The sequence below is a fragment of the Micropterus dolomieu genome, linkage group LG05 (genome assembly GCF_021292245.1).
Source record: "Micropterus dolomieu isolate WLL.071019.BEF.003 ecotype Adirondacks linkage group LG05, ASM2129224v1, whole genome shotgun sequence".
NCBI classification, from domain to species: domain Eukaryota; kingdom Metazoa; phylum Chordata; class Actinopteri; order Centrarchiformes; family Centrarchidae; genus Micropterus; species Micropterus dolomieu.
Genome location: NC_060154.1, coordinates 20,173,841 through 20,191,251, shown reverse-complemented (window position 1 = coordinate 20,191,251; position 17,411 = coordinate 20,173,841). Strand labels below are relative to the sequence as shown.

At 41.0% G+C, this 17,411-nt stretch overlaps 3 protein-coding genes across 4 annotated transcripts in view; all 3 read left to right on the top strand.

Annotated features, from left to right (window-relative positions):
* The window catches only part of lpxn (leupaxin), a 665,334-nt gene that overhangs the window by 240,904 nt on the left and 407,019 nt on the right, over window positions 1–17,411 (top strand). The gene's annotated exons all lie outside the window — the stretch shown is intronic.
* On the top strand, window positions 1,320–4,895 carry fpgt (fucose-1-phosphate guanylyltransferase). The gene is made up of 4 exons (XM_046049066.1): window positions 1,320–1,519; window positions 1,614–1,781; window positions 1,898–1,990; window positions 3,314–4,895. Exons 1-4 carry the CDS (start codon window positions 1,447–1,449, stop codon window positions 4,726–4,728), a joined length of 1,749 nt encoding a protein of 582 aa, XP_045905022.1. The 5' UTR covers window positions 1,320–1,446; the 3' UTR covers window positions 4,729–4,895.
* The window catches only part of tnni3k (TNNI3 interacting kinase), a 22,475-nt gene continuing 10,715 nt past the window's right edge, over window positions 5,652–17,411 (top strand). The window contains exons 1-22 of one of the 2 annotated variants that reach the window (XM_046049050.1): window positions 5,652–5,706; window positions 5,971–6,079; window positions 6,249–6,334; window positions 6,610–6,707; window positions 7,038–7,148; window positions 7,240–7,338; window positions 7,433–7,571; window positions 8,379–8,523; window positions 8,617–8,721; window positions 8,882–8,976; window positions 9,092–9,241; window positions 9,326–9,409; window positions 9,496–9,552; window positions 10,360–10,452; window positions 10,543–10,600; window positions 10,689–10,883; window positions 11,697–11,801; window positions 11,891–11,943; window positions 12,868–12,920; window positions 13,405–13,537; window positions 14,608–14,717; window positions 15,128–15,207. In XM_046049050.1, the coding sequence (XP_045905006.1) occupies window positions 5,667–5,706; window positions 5,971–6,079; window positions 6,249–6,334; window positions 6,610–6,707; window positions 7,038–7,148; window positions 7,240–7,338; window positions 7,433–7,571; window positions 8,379–8,523; window positions 8,617–8,721; window positions 8,882–8,976; window positions 9,092–9,241; window positions 9,326–9,409; window positions 9,496–9,552; window positions 10,360–10,452; window positions 10,543–10,600; window positions 10,689–10,883; window positions 11,697–11,801; window positions 11,891–11,943; window positions 12,868–12,920; window positions 13,405–13,537; window positions 14,608–14,717; window positions 15,128–15,207 (2,198 nt within the window). In that variant the 5' untranslated portion in view covers window positions 5,652–5,666. The remainder of the gene's footprint in view (window positions 5,707–5,970; window positions 6,080–6,248; window positions 6,335–6,609; window positions 6,708–7,037; window positions 7,149–7,239; window positions 7,339–7,432; window positions 7,572–8,378; window positions 8,524–8,616; window positions 8,722–8,881; window positions 8,977–9,091; window positions 9,242–9,325; window positions 9,410–9,495; window positions 9,553–10,359; window positions 10,453–10,542; window positions 10,601–10,688; window positions 10,884–11,696; window positions 11,802–11,890; window positions 11,944–12,867; window positions 12,921–13,404; window positions 13,538–14,607; window positions 14,718–15,127; window positions 15,208–17,411) is intronic. The other variant, XM_046049051.1, reaches the window with a different exon arrangement.

Genomic DNA, 17,411 nt, shown 5'->3' with positions numbered 1-17,411 from the left:
CCTGGCTCTTTAACACTTGCAGAGCGACCACCATCCAAGCATGCTCCCGCTGCCTCTGCCAGAGTGCTTCGTGCCTCGTTGTTCTTGTTGCTTTAGCTCCATAGACTGATTTACCATCTCCTTTTGCTCGTGGTCTGCATGCAACCTGTTGGCTGTCATAAGGAAGGCAGCCTTCACTATGAAAGAAACAGACTCTTAATGTTAAAGATATCCTTAGTTGTTTACATTGCATGCATTCATCCTCCAGTTCCTTTTCAACCAACCTTGCTACCTTCAGTATCTGTAAAAAAAAAAAAAAAAAAAGTGTCTTTAACTTTACTACTATAGCAACACTGAGATGTCAATTGCTTTTTGGCAGACAACCAATCCCTGGACATTCCCACATATTGTCATGGAGATTTAGTACCCTGTCATCTGCTTTTTCTGCACAGCACCAGGGACATGGCTTATGTGAACGAAAATACATTTATGTCATGCAAACAAACATGCAGCCAATACTTTGGATGCTGTCATGTGTCTCTTGTCACGGTGACACAATGTGAACAGTGACAGTTTGTTAAAAACTATACTCAGTAATTTCTGATCAATAAAGCTAATATAATAGGTAACAGGTTACTTTCTAATGACAATGGATTATTTGATGAATCATTTACTGACTAGAACTGGTTGGGTTTTAAAGGCTGATTCTCATATTTTTAGACTCAGTTTATCAAACTCAAGTCCACTTTATTTGTTTAGTCAAACTATGGTTTCCAAGTTCAAGAATGAACTTCTAGTCAACTAAAATATGCCCATTCTTTTAATGTGTGCCCAGTTAAATAATAAAATTGACATGAAGTGGATTAAGAAATATTGCCTTCCTAGATGTAATCACTTTCAGTGAATCTAATGTAAAATGTAGTGAAATGTGGAGTGTACGAATTTACATTTGTGTAAAAATATTATTTAGCGCGAATTATCAGGTTTTTGTATAAAATTTCCAACTCTCTTTCCTGCATTATAAGACCTAATCTAACATTACTGTAAGCCAAGTCCGGTATAGTCAAATTAGTATGTAATATCCAATTGTAAAAATCCTCCCAAAATAATTTAGATACGTTACAAGAGCACATCAGATGACATGTAGGCCTATGTGTGAATGTGTATTTCTATATTACAAAATACACATTAGAATCAATATTTAATCCTAGACGTAAAATTCATTGCAGAGAATAAGAAGTTGGGTTCATAACATCATCCTTTCTAAGATCCTTGCCCTGCACTTTAACAATCATCACGTGCTCTATTGTGCTCTATGCACTCCCTCCCCGGCCTACGTTGTAAACACAACAAACCACGTGACGATACCCGGAAATAAGGCACGGTCAAGCTACACCAAGCATAACCGTTAGCCACAACTTATGAGACATTATCGGAGTGTATTTAATCGATATCGGAGGCGACAATATGAGCCAGAAATGTACCATAAAGTTACAAATTGCAACACGAGAAAAACTCCGAAAATTCAGCTCGCTGCGTGGTGAGTTTTATATGTGATGATGTACCTGCCCTTCTTGTAGTTCAGTCCTAAAAGCCTGTGCTCTATTCTCCCGCTGCTTTTTCTGTACCTGAAGACCGGGAGGTGCAGCCGGGTGAGTTCTGGGACGTGGTGGTTGTGACCGCTGTGGATGTGAGCCAGAGGGAAGCATACGAGCTGCAGATCAGTGAGAAAGTTGACAGGAAAGAGCTTCCCCTTGGAGTCCACTACAAGGTCTTCTCAGATCCGCCTGGATCTAAAATAGGTGAGTGAGTCAGACTCTCTTTCAATTCACTGCCCTCAGTTTGTTGCTCGGGGTGGGATCAACAAAGCACTACATTATTATAATCATTATTACCAATATGACCATGTGTTTTTAAGGGAATGGGGGCTCCACTCTGTATGCACTGCAGCAGCTGAGTGACATCTACGGGAAGACCCTGGACAGGCTGAGAGTCATCCTGATCCATGCAGGTTTGAGATTTTACTGGCCTTTTGTTGCTGTTATACATTTAAATAGGTTACATATAAATAATTTATTTCATTAGCTTTTCCTCCAACTCATGCTGGTAGGGTTGCAACTATTTTCATTATTGATTGATATGCCTAGTACTTTGGTTTTTCTATTCATTGTTTGGTGTATAAAATGTCACAAAATTGTACAAAACAAATTGCTGTTACTATTTTCCAGAGCCCGATACATCGTATTCGTGTAACTTGTTCTGTTCACAGTTTTAAAATAGGTCTGAACAATTAATCGAAATTTCATCAAAATCTCAATATGGCCTCCTGCAATTTGAAAATTGCAGGAGGCACAATATTTGTTGAAGGTGATATGTGTGTCAAAATACTATTTTTAAATTAAATATAGTTGTGCTGCAGAGTTGTCTTGGCCTACGCATCATATTCTAGACACTTAGTAACACTAAGTAATCATCTTTGTTTGGTGCAGAGCCTTTCAGAAATCACACCTTAATTCATTTTAATTTGTTTTTCAGTGAAAATGAGAATAACGATGTAAAAATTATCATTCTCCTTAGTATCGCAAGTCATATTGCAGTTGTAATATCAGTCAAAATGACTGCAATTACATATTTTTTTTCAAAATCGTTCAGCCCCTTCCAGCCAAAGAGACGCAATTTACTATCATGCAGGCCTAAATTAAGTAGGAGATATTCACATTTTAGAGGGTGAAAACCAGAAACTGTGGGGCATTTTTGCTTTGAAAAATATCTGAAGCGATGAATAGATTATCAAAAACTGTGGCCGATGAATTTATTAGATTAACTGACTAATAAGTTCTGCACTAAAAGTACATGCAATGATGACATCCACCTCCCTTTATGTCCCTAAATACAAATAGGGGACAACAGGAAAATAAGATGGATGGGTTGTGTACTTATATACTATAAAAGTCTTTGAAAATCTATTCATGAATTGTTAAAGCCACTTGCTGTACTCAAACAGCAGACAGTATTACTCCTCTAATATAATAAGCAAGTCTTCTTTAACATGACGTTATGGCCTGCCTTTTAAACTTCATCACCGCAACAGGGCTCCGCTTCTCGACTCGCACAGTGCAGATCCTACTCTTCGTTCACAGCTACTCTTGCATCCATGTCTGCTCATTTGTTTTTACTTTTAAGTCTAACATGTAAACATTAAAAACTCCCTACACTCTTTATGCAATCTCAAGTGAAATCTACCAGTCCATCAACTCCTACAGCAGAGGATCATCATCATTTAATTAACCCGAACAGATTCACAACTTTGTCATATCTCTTCTTATCCTTCCAGGAGGGTTGAGTCAGCGTTTGCCCAGTGCCAGCGCCCTGGGGAAAATCTTCACCGCCATGCCACTGGGTGATCCCCTCTACCAGATGTTGGAGCTCAAACTGGCCATGTATGTGGATTTCCCTTCCCAGATGAAGCCTGGCGTACTGGTGACCTGTGCAGATGACATAGAGCTCTACAGTATTGCAGAGGATGAGAGTGTTAGGTTTGACAAATCTGGCTTTACAGCTTTAGCCCACCCCTCCCCGCTATCTGTCGGGACTACTCATGGAGTGTTTGTGTTGGATTCACACGAAAAGACCGCTCACTCAGAAATGGAGGACATTTCCTGCCTACACTTTCTACACAAGCCGAGCATCGGTAAGATGCGAGACAGTGGAGCTGTTTGTAAAAGGCAGAGCGGTTGTTTTTCTCTTTCAGATGCTGAGTTTGTCTACACAGACAGCACCTATTACTTTGACTATGCTACTGCAAAGTCTCTTCTTAATCTGCTGAAAGAGTTGGGACATTTGGACTGTGAGGTGGACGCATACGGGGACTTTCTCCAAGCACTGGGCTCCAAAGCCACGATAGATTACACCAACAATACTGCGAATGTCACCAAAGAGGAGAGTGGTCTGGTGGAAATCCGCCAAAAGATCTTCCATTTTCTAAAAGGGACGCCCTTGAATGTCATTCTCCTGAACAACTCCAAGTTTTATCACATTGGAACCACATCAGAGTACCTCTTTCACCTCACTGAGGATGTGGCGCTGAGGAGCGAGCTGGGCCTCCTGTCACCTGCCTTCAGCATACATATGAATGAGAACTCTGAAGGCTCCTCGGGATGCTGCGTTATGTGCAGCGTCCTCGACCCCAGTTGCTGTGTGGGAGCTGGATCAGTCGTGGAGTACTCTAGAGTGGGAGCGGGAGCCTCCGTAGGTAGGGGCTCAATCATCAGCAGCTGCCGGGTAGGTGCGGGCCTCTCGGTGCCCGATGGAGTCTTCATGCATTCACTGTGTGTGAATCACGAGCACCAAACCAGGTTTGTAACTGTCGCCTTTGGGATTAATGACAACTTGAAGCACAGTGTGGAAGCCGCTGCGTACATGGAAGAGCTGAAGCTTTGTGGTTTCAGCCTGGCGGAGTGTCCGCCCCACTGGGGGCTGAAGAATGAAGACCTTAAGTTCTCCGGTGACGCATCAAGCTGTAGTTTGTGGAAGGCTTGTTTATTCCCCGTTTGCTCTGATCCACAAAGCTCCTTCTCGATGTCTCTGGAGATGCTGCAGGCCGTCCTGAGCGGCTCTACATTCCCCTTACCTAAAGACACAAAGCTGATGTCCATGCAAGAGTCCTTAGAATGTAAGAACCTGGAAGAGATGTTGAAGTTCAGGAAGTTACTATATGAAGACATCACACAAAGAAAATCAAACAAATGAAGTTACTTTTTTAAATTGAGATTTATGTGAGAAGTTTTATATTGTCAGTACAACATAACAGTGATTGTGCTATAAATCCCTCGTGTATTGTATGATCATATGATGATCAAATATTTGTCTTTGCTGTCATGTCATTCATTGTGAGTATGACCTTTCATAAAGTTCATTCTTAAAATTTTTGTAAGCTTGTCTCATATAAAAATCTAACTTTCTAGTGTCTTAGAAGCATTTTGCTTAATACCTCATCTGCAAGTCATTGTCTTAGCATTTAAGTGGTGCTTTGCCCAGGACAAGAGGAAAAGCTGTTAGTTTGGCAGCGACAAAAGTGTAAAGGTACATCAGCAGACACAGAGAAAACCAGTTTGGCTCATGGTTGATATTTGGAGCATCTGGCACACTGCTCTTCATAGACATGTCCATTGTTATATGACAGCATGAGGGCAAAGGGCACTTTCATCTAACCTTTTTTTTAATTCACAGCAGACATTTAGCAGTAACAGTATTACTACGTTGCTGGAACATAGTCATTGTTAATGATACTAGCTCCTCCTGTGCTTTTCCTGCTATGACAAGTCACCAGGTCTGCTGTGAAAAATACATGACAGAGAACGTATGCATGGACTAAAATGTCAAGTAGATCCATCAAATCAACCAGCCCCTCCTACGTCACATACTGATTGTAGTATCAGGCACAGCAGATACCTTGCTTCATTTCAATACTATAGCAGAACACACGATCACACTGATAGACGCCTGCTTGCAGAGATCAGTTGTTGTAGTTGTTAGGCATTCCACTCAAAGGTGTTTATTTTTAGCCCACAGCCATGATCCCCCTTTATCTGGACCTGTGCAATTGTGGCAGAGTGAGAGATTGTATTACTGCTTCACTCTAGTAAACCAAACTATACCGCGCATATTACAAGAGAAGGACCTTATCAATGGGAAACTACAAATCAAGACCATCTCAGACATGTACAGGTATGTACGTGAGAATATTTTATTGTCAGATGTATCCACAGGCATGAGAATGAGGTTTGAATTGAAGAAGTAAGTCCTGCAGGGGTGGGTTTTACTGTTAGTTGCTATCACTCTATCACAAACACTGACGAGCCTTTTCTAAACTGTGAGTGAGTGATACAGTTGTTTGAACTTATTTAACACACATTAATATAGGAGGTAAAATATGTGTATTTGTTTTTCTTTTTAATTGTTATGTTTAACCCTGATGACGGGGCTGTGAAGATGAGTGGAAGAAGAAGGTGGGTGAGTCGTACTCTGTGATTGTCGAGAAGCTGGAAGACGACCTCCAGCTCAAAGACAGTGAGCTCGTGGATCTCAAACTTGCTTTCAGGTGACAAAAAACTTCTGTTTGAAAACAAAAAAGGGAATGTCAGTCTGTGTGAGTCATAGTATAACCCACATGTGCACTTTATGCCTGCATTCTCCTCGGCCTGCTTACTTTTCTGTCAGTCGGGTTTCACTTGTCACCAGCAGGTGATGTTGATTTTTCTGTGCCTCAGCTCTGATGAAGCTTTTCAGAAGGTGAACTTGAGCTACCGAACAGAGAAGGGGCTGTCGCTGCTGCATCTCTGCTGCGCATGTGGAGGTATGCATGACTACTACAGTCTATTAATAACTCCTCAACAAAATGTGATGGTGGAAGAAAGGATTACTACAGACTGACTGACATTATTGTCTCAAGATGACCTTTCTGGTGTTGGTCAAATAGAAGTAAACAGAGGATTTGAAATAAAGTGTGCAAAAAGATTTGATTGGCAAGAAAGTAAAAAATACATTTGAAAGAAATGGTTCAAACTATTTGGACAGTTTGCCTGCCTCTTAAATGGTTAAACATAATGTGTATCACGTATTTGTGACCAGGTAACAAGGCCCATATTCGCTCCTTGATGCTCAAAGGCCTGCGTCCTTCCAGACTGTCCAGGAATGGATTCACTGCACTCCACCTGGCTGCTTACAAGGTGAAGAGAATTAAAGAGCAATAAAAATTGTTTCGAAATGTGTTTCAAGGAGCAATCTAGCTCTTTGTCTTGCTTGTGTTGGTATGTGGTGAAGAGCTGTCTCACGTTTTACCACATGGTGGAGTGCAAAGACACACAAAGCCAGGAAGCTTAGCTGCTTCATGCTTTATTGTGATGTTAATGCAGGCACGTGGTGAAGGCAGAACAATCATGGCTAACCTTTATGCTGTGATGGTTGAGACGATAAAGTGAGTGTTGGACAGTAATGCAGCAGTTATGGTTTCACCTCAAGGCCTTTGGATGTATTCCTTTTTTTTTACTGCACCACAGGACAATGCTGAGCTGCTGACTGCACTTCTCCATGGAGGGTCAGACGTGCAGCAGGTGGGCTACGGAGCCCTCACTGCCCTGCATGTGGCTACCTTGGCTGGGCACCATGAGGTGAGAGCTGGGCCTTATTTGTCTGTATCGTTAGCTGTGACATTTTTCATTGCATTTCAAACATTCATAATTTGCCATTTTGCCCCAACAGGCAGCAGATATACTCCTGCAGCATGGAGCCTTTGTGAATGTTCAGGATGCTGTGTTTTTCACCCCACTGCACATTGCTTCTTACAACGGCCACGAGCAGGTAAATTGTTCATATCAGTTAAAGAAATAAAACTGAAAAAATTCAGGAAACAGACACGTTTATCTAAATTTTCTTGGGTATCTCTGCCTTTCAGGTGGCAAAGCTGCTGCTAAAGTTTGGGGCAGATGTGAATGCGAGTGGTGAGGTAGGAGACCGGCCACTGCACCTGGCTGCAGCCAAGGGTTTCCTCTGTATCGTCAAACTGCTGATGGGGGAAGGGAGCAAAGCTAACGGTGAAACTCCATAGTGCTTCCCTACTTATTAAAAATTCACTTGAGTCAGTGTTAATTAAACGCAATAGCATAGGTTGATACTGTAAAACTTCAGTCAAAAGCCTAGTCCCAATTAGACGTCCCGTTTACTGGCCTGGTGTAGCGACACGTTTTGACAAATGAACGCAAGTCTCAATTAGAAGTCTGGTCTTATAAGTCTGTATAAAACCTCTGAAAGCCCACTGGGTCACCCTTTTAAGCTAGTTCTAAGCTGCCTAGAAAAATGTTTAAACTTTGGTCAATATGGACATGCTAAATATAGTTAGATCAGTTTGTGTGTTAAGTTCATTTAACAAAAACGGTGAGCACCAAAGTATAATTCATTCAGATTTAGTGGCATTGTCGGTCGGTCTCTCTCTCTGTCTCTATCTCTGTGCATGAGGTTGGCCTGGATTAAATGAATGATTATGTTTTTGCATGTGTGTATTATTTCTTCTTTTTCGTCTTCGTGTTCGTCTGATAGCTTGATATAAGCCTATTTCCCATCTTTGCTGAGCAAGCGTTTGTGCCAACAGGGCCTGTCTCATATAGACGCCTATCCCAGATATAGGCAGGGTGAGTTCAGAGATTGAAGCAAATAAAAGCCTGGGCTATTAATTGAAGTTTTACAGTATATACTTACTTATGTGTGTAAAATAGCCTTTAAGCTCCAATACATCCACTGGCTAAACCTACTGATTCATTCTTAAAAAGTCACAGAGAAGATAATTCGATTCTGTAAGTGCAGATGATGATGTTGATGTTGAAGATGTTTTCTTTCTCGCTCAGTAAATGCCCAGGACAATGAAGATCATGTTCCTCTCCACTTCTGCTCCCGTTTTGGTCACCATGAGATCGTGCGCTTCCTCCTGCAGGGCAACTTTGACGTACAGCCTCACTCTGTCAACATCTACGGCGACACACCTTTACACTTGTAAATGGTTTACAGTGTCAGTAGCCTTCTATATGTTTATATTTTTTGATACAGTTGACATCAAGTGCTGGATTGAACGTTGTGTTTCATCAGGGCCTGCTATAATGGGAAATTTGAGGCAGCAAAAGAGATTATACAGCTTTCTGGCAATGAAAGTCTGTCGAAGGAGAACATATTCAGCGAGACAGCACTTCACAGGTATTGTCTCACACGCTGTATTTATTTATCTCCTGCAAAACAGAAACACATACACATACTTCACACACTGAATTGACACGTTTAATTTATGAGCATCAACTTTAACCTGTGATTCATGTTGCTCTGAGGTGATAATGAGTACCTATATCTTGTGTCGCAGTGCATGCACCTATGGCAAAGACTTGGAGATGGTGAAGTTCTTGTTGAGCCAGAATGCTATGAGCATCAACCATCAGGGCAGAGATGGACACACAGGTGACATCCTTCAAAACTCTTCTATTCACATGTGCAGTTAAATTAAGCGCAGTTTTCACTATAACTGCATGTATGCCATGAGTGATAAATGTCTACCGAGGACTACTCTGTTTAGCCCTACACAGTGCCTGTTTCCACGGCCACATCCGCCTGGTACAGTTCTTGCTGGACAACGGGGCAGACATGAACCTGGTTGCCTGCGACCCCAGCAGGTCCAGTGGGGAGAAGGACGAGCAGACCTGCCTGATGTGGGCTTATGAAAAAGGTCTGTTTCTGGGATGATCTGCTTGGCTGTCAGAAAATATCAAATGAAAACTAGTATCGCTGTTCTTGTGTTTTTCTACCTCAGGTCACGATGCTATTGTCACCTTGCTGAAACACTACAAACGTCCAGATGACTCCCCCTGCAATGAGTACTCCCAGCCAGGAGGAGGTGAACCACCCCCCCTCTGGAAATGATTATCTGGATTGTAATCAGACAAGTCCTCCCATTAATCTGTCTGAACGTCTCTCTTCCAGACGGGTCCTACGTTTCCGTCCCTTCTCCTCTGGGAAAGATCAAAAGCATGACTAAAGGTAGTGAGGTGGAGTGAGGCACAGCAGATTTTCCCACACTGCTGTCAGCTGACATGACAGCAAACATTGTCAGTGAAACTGGGGGCGGTGTGAAACACAGTTCTGTCTCTGTCATATTCATACTTAATATTTATACTTTATTGATGGCTGTTCGATCTATTTGCAGAAAGGGGCTAGTAATCAGTCAAAAGGAAATATATATATAAGATTTTCACCATAGCTGTAGTTTAATTGTGTTTTAATGACTTACACTGAATGCCCTCATGGCTCTGTAATAAAACACTTTTTTTCCTCATGCAATCTTGGCAGAAAAAAAAAACAGTTACTCCTTCAGATGAAAAATTTGCCTAAAACTTGACTAATGAACTGCATTATGGGGCAACATTTAACTGCTGTAAACTTATTTTTCCTTGGCACGCTTGTATTTTATCCGTATTTCCACTCCAGTTTTATACATTATACCCTGGCCATATACCCTCTCCATATTATCTGACCTGAGTATTAGCTTTTAGAGCGATACACCAATTTGAAAATAAAGTGATTCTCAAATTATTCTTAATGATGCATTAAACTCATGTAAAGCTCTTCATCAATGAGATAGAATTTTCTAGAAATGGTTTATTTATTTATTTATTTAACCATTATTTAACCAGGAAACAGCCCGTTGAGACAATCTCTTTATCAATGGAGACCTCGCTAAGAATGGCAGTCAAACAGCATTTAAAAGTAACACTGACACACATAAGACAATACAGTCCATTAAATCTTCTTCCAAGACACCAAGCCTGTGTTTCTCTCTGTTTTCAGAGAAAGCAGAAGTTCTCCTGCTCAGGGCCAGCCTCCCATCTCACTTCCATCTTCAGCTGTCTGAGCTGGAGTTTAATGAAATTATCGGATCAGGTAACACTATGCTCTACCTTTTCTGTTTTCTCTTCAGCTCGTGTGCTAATCAGATAATACTACTGAGCTTCAAATCTGTATCTCATTCAGGCTCCTTTGGAAGAGTCTACAGAGGCAAATGCAGAAACAAAATTGTTGCCATAAAACGGTACTTGCCCATTAAACATGACATTTTGCATCTCACCTTTGGTGAGGGGAAAACTGATGTGTTCTTCAATGTCCACTGTCGTTTGTAGCTATCGAGCCAACACGTACTGCTCGAAGTCAGACGTGGACATGTTCTGCAGAGAGGTCTCCATCCTCTGTCGCCTCAACCACCCCTGTATCATCCAGTTTGTGGGGGCGTGTCTGGACGACCCCAGCCAGTTTGCCATTGTAACTCAATATGTCTCTGGAGGCTCACTGTTCTCTCTCCTGCACGAGCAGAAGAGGTGAGGAAGTGTGCGTTACACACTGGAGCGTATAGTATATTATACTGGCTGTACTAATACTCATGTAGTGCCCACTGACACACATAGCATCTACTGAACTTCCCAGTGATGTCTCCATGGAGTTGTCACCGCTAACAATTTTACACAAATACAGAAAGAGCAGAAGTATTTAAGTCTTTGCGTGGTTAAAGTAGTGGCAGGTTAACATCAGATTTAAACTAACTGACAAGAATAATCGCAGCCATGCAATCCAACACAACAGACTTGTAGTGATTTACTGTAGTGCTGAAGTTATCAGTCGATTGATCTAGTTGGCGATTGAAGGAAAATTAAATCAAGAAAAACAGAGCCCTTGTGCTGCATTGCATTCCATCTTAAATGTGTTTCTGTTAAACTACTAATAAATTATGCAAAGGACGCTTAAAAATGAAAGTAGAGGTTCAGGTTAACATCAGTTCCTGTGATGTTATGTTTGATTCCTCACACACTTTGACGTTGACTAAATCCTGATGTTTAGATCTAAAAAGAGCTCAAACTACCTTAAAGAGTTACTCAGTCTCTGACAAGGGCGCGTTTGCACAGCATAGCCGACTGTTTCAGGTCTCATTATCCTCCTTGGAAGCGTCCCCTCACCGATCTCTCCCGCTCAGCCGGGATCATCATTGATCCAGATGAAGTGTTCCGCTAACTGTGTGGCCAGGTGCCGTCTTTATAGACTGTCCTATTGATCTGTGTAAAGTGCTGTGTGTGATTGGCAGGGACCATTGATCTGGCACTAAGTGGCTACTGCTTTAATGATGTGTCAATGGACAGGCTTATCGACCTGCAGTCCAAGCTCATCATTGCCATTGATGTGGCCAAGGGCATGGAATACCTGCACAACCTCACCCAGCCTATCATCCACAGGGACCTCAACAGGTGGGCGCTGCAGTTGAAGCATATATGTGGTGGGATTGGCAATCTGAAACAACTGTTGTCATGACTAATAATATATGCGTTTCCTCCAGCCACAATATTCTGCTGTATGAGGATGGACATGCAGTGGTGGCTGATTTTGGCGGTGAGTGGCATTTTGAAGTGTTTTATTTGTTGGGCAGGAAAATTTAACACATTTTAAAATAATAACATTGAATCAAATGTCTCCTGATGGATTTTTGTTTGGATCTACATCCATGATACAACAACTTTGAAGCTCTTTAGCTTTTTTCTGTTTGCTAGGGCTTAAATATTACTAAATGAAACTATGTATCATTTGAAAGAATAAATGACTTTCTCACATGTGTAAGAGAGAAGATTTGTTGATTTATTTAGCAATACAACTCACCCATGATCGTTTTGATCCACTTAGGAGTTTTGCTGCTACAGCCTCACGTGGTCTTGTATGAACAGTAGCTTATGGTGGCTGATGTTAGCTAGTCTTAAGCAAACTTTTAATTGATATTTGTGCATAACTGACAGTACTGAGTCAGTTTACCACTGTCCCGTCATCTGTGACCACAGAGGCCACTGTTCAGCCAAAGTTTATATAGCCTTGCTTGAATACAGCTTTTAAGACATGGACCAACATTGTTTCAAAAAATACAGCAAAGAATAAAAAAGAAAACAGGAAAGGGAAAACTAACTTCTTCTGTTTTCATCATTATACATTTATCATGTGCCGTTACCATGCAGTTCAATCCAAACAGCATCAGCTGGTTAAACATTTATAGAGTTAGAGAGAGAGAGAGAGAGAGAGAGAGAGTTTTAAATGTAGTTATATGTAATATATTCGCTATAACCTGTCCCTACACTCAAGGGGAGTATGTGTTCTGGGGTAAGTGTTTGTGTTGGTTTCACTTCAGTTAGTTTCTTGTAATACTAGCAATGGAAGATTTTATTCACTGGCTCAGCTAAGTGTTAGTGAGTCTAGATGAAAAGTACAGCTAAACAACGGCCGGTGGATGTTCTTTGTTTGACCATTGAATATCCATGCTTTCCTCTGCAGAATCTAGATTTCTACAATCTATGGATGAGGATAACATGACCAAGCAGCCGGGGGTCAGTGCTGTTTCCTATTTTTGATTTGGTTGATGACACACACAAGTCCTTTGTCCTTTTGGAAGGAGATTTTCTTCCTCTCTGGCCAAATTCTCTCACACCATCTGCAGCATCCACAGAAGAATAAGGCATTTTGTATTCAAGCGTATGCTGTTATTTTGCCGAGGTTCAAGCTTCTCCTGGCACCTACCATCAATTACCCAGCAGCTAAAAAAAACTGCCTTCATGCAGATTTTTTCTCAGTGTGCTGACTCATCCACTACCCAGAGTGCTTGGCCTGCAGTTTGGTGTTAAGTATGTTACATCTCTTGAGAAGTGCCTGTTGTGCGGAGCTACTTGCCCTTGCTGGGACGCACTGTTTATGTCAGAAATTCAGCCTCAGTTAGTTGTTTTTTTTATGTGTGTGTATGATTTTTTTTTTACCACAATTTTATGATTTTTGTATGTGCCTATACGTGTGTGCTTTATGTGCTTGTATGTGCAGAACCTGCGTTGGATGGCTCCTGAGGTGTTCACCCAGTGTACTCGCTACTCAGTGAAGGCAGACATGTTCAGCTACGCCCTCTGTCTGTGGGAGCTGCTTACTGGAGAAATTCCCTTTGCTCACTTGAAACCTGGTATTTTTCATCAGCCATAGGCTTAAATGGTGATATTAAGTGTGTGTACTACAGTTCACCCGAGGGGGGTCCTCTCAAGAGACCTCTGACACAATACACCCTTTTCCCTGAGCACATTTAGACATGACACAGTAGAAAAAAGCGAATAAAATGAATGATGGCTGAATTTCATTTAGCTGCTTCAGTTGTACGGTCCTGGTAATATGCGTACTGGCTCACTGTCACACTGCCATGACTTACTGGGATACTTGAATAAAACAGAGCCATTGTTAATGTAATTAGAAACACCTGTGCTTTTCTTTCTGTGAGAAGTAAAAATATCTGCTACTGCATAAAATAAGCACTTGATGCTTAAATTTTCATTGTCGCTCGTTTTGAAATTTATATCACGACTCAGTTGTGAAGGAAAAACTGGATCATTCTTTAACAACACTGAGAGTCTACAGCCATGCTAGCAGCTCAGTGAAGCTGCGTTGTACCTTCAGCTAGATGCTAGCATCAACAAGCTAACATGCAAAATGACAATGTTAACATGCTAAGGTTTAGCATGAACATTATTTACCATGTTTAATGTCTTAGTTAGTTTCAGAATGCTAACATTTGCTAAGTAGCATTTAACACAAAGTAGCCTACAGCTGAGGCTGATAGTAATGTCATAAGGTTTTGGACAAACCAATGTTACTACAATTAATCCAATAAAGGATGTGAATGTGTGGACCAAATTTAATGGCAATTCACCCAGTAATTGTTGAGTAATTTCACTGAACAGCACAAATTTCAGCCTCATGGTGGCACTTAGGATGACAAGTCATGGAGTTCGTCATTCGGTTACAGATTCTGTCGACCATGGACATCTGTACAAAGTCTCATGAGATATTTCAGTCTGGACCAAAGTGGCAAACTGACTGAATAACATTTCTGTCTATAGAGTGTGGCTGCAAATATTTTGCTCACTGTTTATACATTTTACAGTGACATAACAAGAAAAATAGAATAGTACACAAGCACAGAACAAAAAGGCTGTCAGACGGCATTAGATCATTTTTAACCAGATGTTCTTCTGTCCTCAGCTGCTGCAGCAGCAGACATGGCCTACCATCACATCCGGCCTCCTATTGGCTACTCCATCCCCAAACCCATCTCTGCACTTCTGATGAGAGGCTGGTACGCCTGCCCAGAGGTAAATGACCCAATTTCACCTTTTCTTGAATTTCATTTTAGTTCTGATTATCACAAATAGTCGCCCAAATAATAACTTGTTCTCAATTCATTTGTACATTGTATAAAATTTTACACAATGTAGATTATATCCACTAGGTGCTGTGCAGTCCAGTGTATACTCAGCCAGGGATGGTTTTTTTCATTGCTTTGTTTTATAGATTTTTTTTATGCAAGGTTTTGGTACATGTCATCATCACTGGCAATTCGACCAGCAAGACATTCACTTGTTGCCAGAGTGAGACAATGTCAGTGGTTAGGAAGAATTCAAAAATGACAGCTCCCAGGCAGGAGCTTTAGTTTTATTTCTACCATCTATCTTATTGAGCATATACTCATATGATGCTGTTTTTGTCATTCTTTAAAATCTAGGCTATTCAGCGTTTTCCAATGTCTAAGGATTGTCCAGCTGTTAAGATCCCTACCATGGCAAGTCCCCATTTGAAATTTGGGTTAGTGTTTTGTCACCTAATAGACATAGCTGTGGATATAATGGTAATGTCATCCCTACCCAGTTACCCAAATATTGTATGACTTTTATCCACAACGTTTTGACCATTTTGTATTCTCATATGAAATGTAAAACTGAACCAAAATCTTTTTGGCATTTAAAGTACAAACTGCTATTGATTAAATATTGTGTCCATTAGAGGGGTAGAGAATTTTGAGGGTTTTTAATTAATATTGTCCATGTATAATAATAATAATAATAATGTATCCTCCTTCCCAACTCTTTCTACCCCCTTAATATTTGCATTAGCTCTAATAGCAATAGCCAGTGTTTCAAACACGATCTTGAACAATAAGGGTGATAAAGAATAACCCTGCTCCCTAGCTAGAGAAAGATTAAATGAGGCAGACATTAGGCCAGATTAGGATAATGCTCAGCAAACCTTTTCCAAGCATAAATCCAGGATCTTGGTTAATAGTTTACAATCTAGACTGTTGTGTCCCTATATTAACAATATTAATGCTTCATTAAAGGTTTGGTTAAGTCCTCACAGTACACCTCTTGCAGTATTGGAGTTAAAGTATCGCTATGTTGTTTATAATATTCAGCCAGGAACCCGTCAAGTGATTTCCCTGTCTTCATAGCTGATATAGCTGTTCTGACTTCGTTCTCGATTACTGGACCATCTAATGACTCCGCTTGTTCAGAAGAGAGATTGGGCATGTTGGAGATAAATTCATCATTTTAGTTCTTGACTTTCGATCTGCGTTTCCAGTTCCTTTATCTTTTTGTACTCTCTTTTTTTCTTGCGCTATAATCTGTCACCTTATATAGGCTTTGGAGGTATCTGTACTCCAGATATTAATTTTAAAATAAAATTTCTGGTCCTCCTTCAGCAATAACTTAAAGGCCTCATCTTGGTCTCCATCTGCCCTTTGTATTCCAGTCTGTGTCAATGCAAAGCTCTATTGCAGTGTGATCTGTCCATTGGATTTAACTTACAAGTAACAACACCGTTTATAATGGCTTTGGAAATCAAGAAAACATGAATTCTGGAATAAGACTTGTGACAGTGAGGGGAAAGAAGTTGTATTTCTGCTGATGTGGGTTTGTCAATTGCCATATATGAACCAGGTCCATATCCTAACAAAGCATACGGCTTACAGCCCTATCCATGGGCAGTAATGGTCCAGTAAATTTGCCGTGATCTAAAAATACATCCATAAGTTGGTTGAAATCCCCTGCTAGTATTATCTTCCCTTTTAATTCTCCTAGAATCACATTCACTTCATGGAAAAATGTAGTTGCATAAATATTGATTATCATCTTAGTCCCATTGAGGAGTGCTTTTATCTTTGACCTCCTAAAGGAGGACACAAAACTTGGACTCTTATTTATCAGTACAATTACACCATTTTGTTCACTTTAAAAACATAAATAAATAAAACAATGGAAAATAAGCTCTATTAGTACCTCCTACATCACTGTTAGCCTCGATCAATGTGTCTGCCTCCGCTGCACTTGTGAAACTTGAGTTGCCGGGCAAGCCAGTGTATATTTTATTTCACGTTGAGCTGCTGCGATGCTCTCTTTGCAGGTGTGAATGTTCACCTCTTATGGCCAAGTTCCTTGGACATGTTGGGTTATCATGATAATCTGAAGCCCACCTTTTCTCTTTTCCTTTTCTCCCCAATAAAATCCTTCCGTGTCATTAGCAATTTAGACAACAATGGCTCAGAAAGGCAACTGATGCCGAGTCAGCTGCCCCTGCAAATGTGTGCAGCAGTAATGAATTGGGCCCTTGATGATCCATTACTGCATGGCTCGTCACATTCAGGAGCACGCATGACCTGTATTATCCCTCTCAGCACTGTGATGTTTAGCCAGGCATGTTTCTTTCTCGGCCTCATCAAGACACATTATAAGACGGCCGAGCATGTTGGCACAATCCTCCCTCTGCGGTGGGCTACATCTCCTTCCTGTTGGTTGCCAACCAGTTGTGATCGCCTTGTCCCAGTGCAGCTTCGTTGAGACACTACAATAGGCTCATAAAGTTTCATGTTGCACGCCTCTCTCATGGTGCCTCACCAGTACACCAGCTACCACGGACTTTAAAAGTGGGACACGCCGCACTGTGTTTACAGGATTTGTACAAAGGTATTTGTTAAAGCCTGAGAGAATTAATGCTGCAGGGTAAGCAGATTT

What these genes read in the sequence shown, in the direction of transcription:
- fpgt (XM_046049066.1), top strand. Translation starts at nt 1,447, where the DNA reads ATGAGCCAGAAATGTACCATAAAGTTACAAATTGCAACACGAGAAAAA. An exon ending in AAAATTCAGCTCGCTGCGTG is followed by an intron (nt 1,520 to 1,613) that starts GTGAGTTTTATA and finishes CTGTACCTGAAG; the next exon opens with ACCGGGAGGTGCAGCCGGGT. An exon ending in TCCGCCTGGATCTAAAATAG is followed by an intron (nt 1,782 to 1,897) that starts GTGAGTGAGTCA and finishes TGTGTTTTTAAG; the next exon opens with GGAATGGGGGCTCCACTCTG.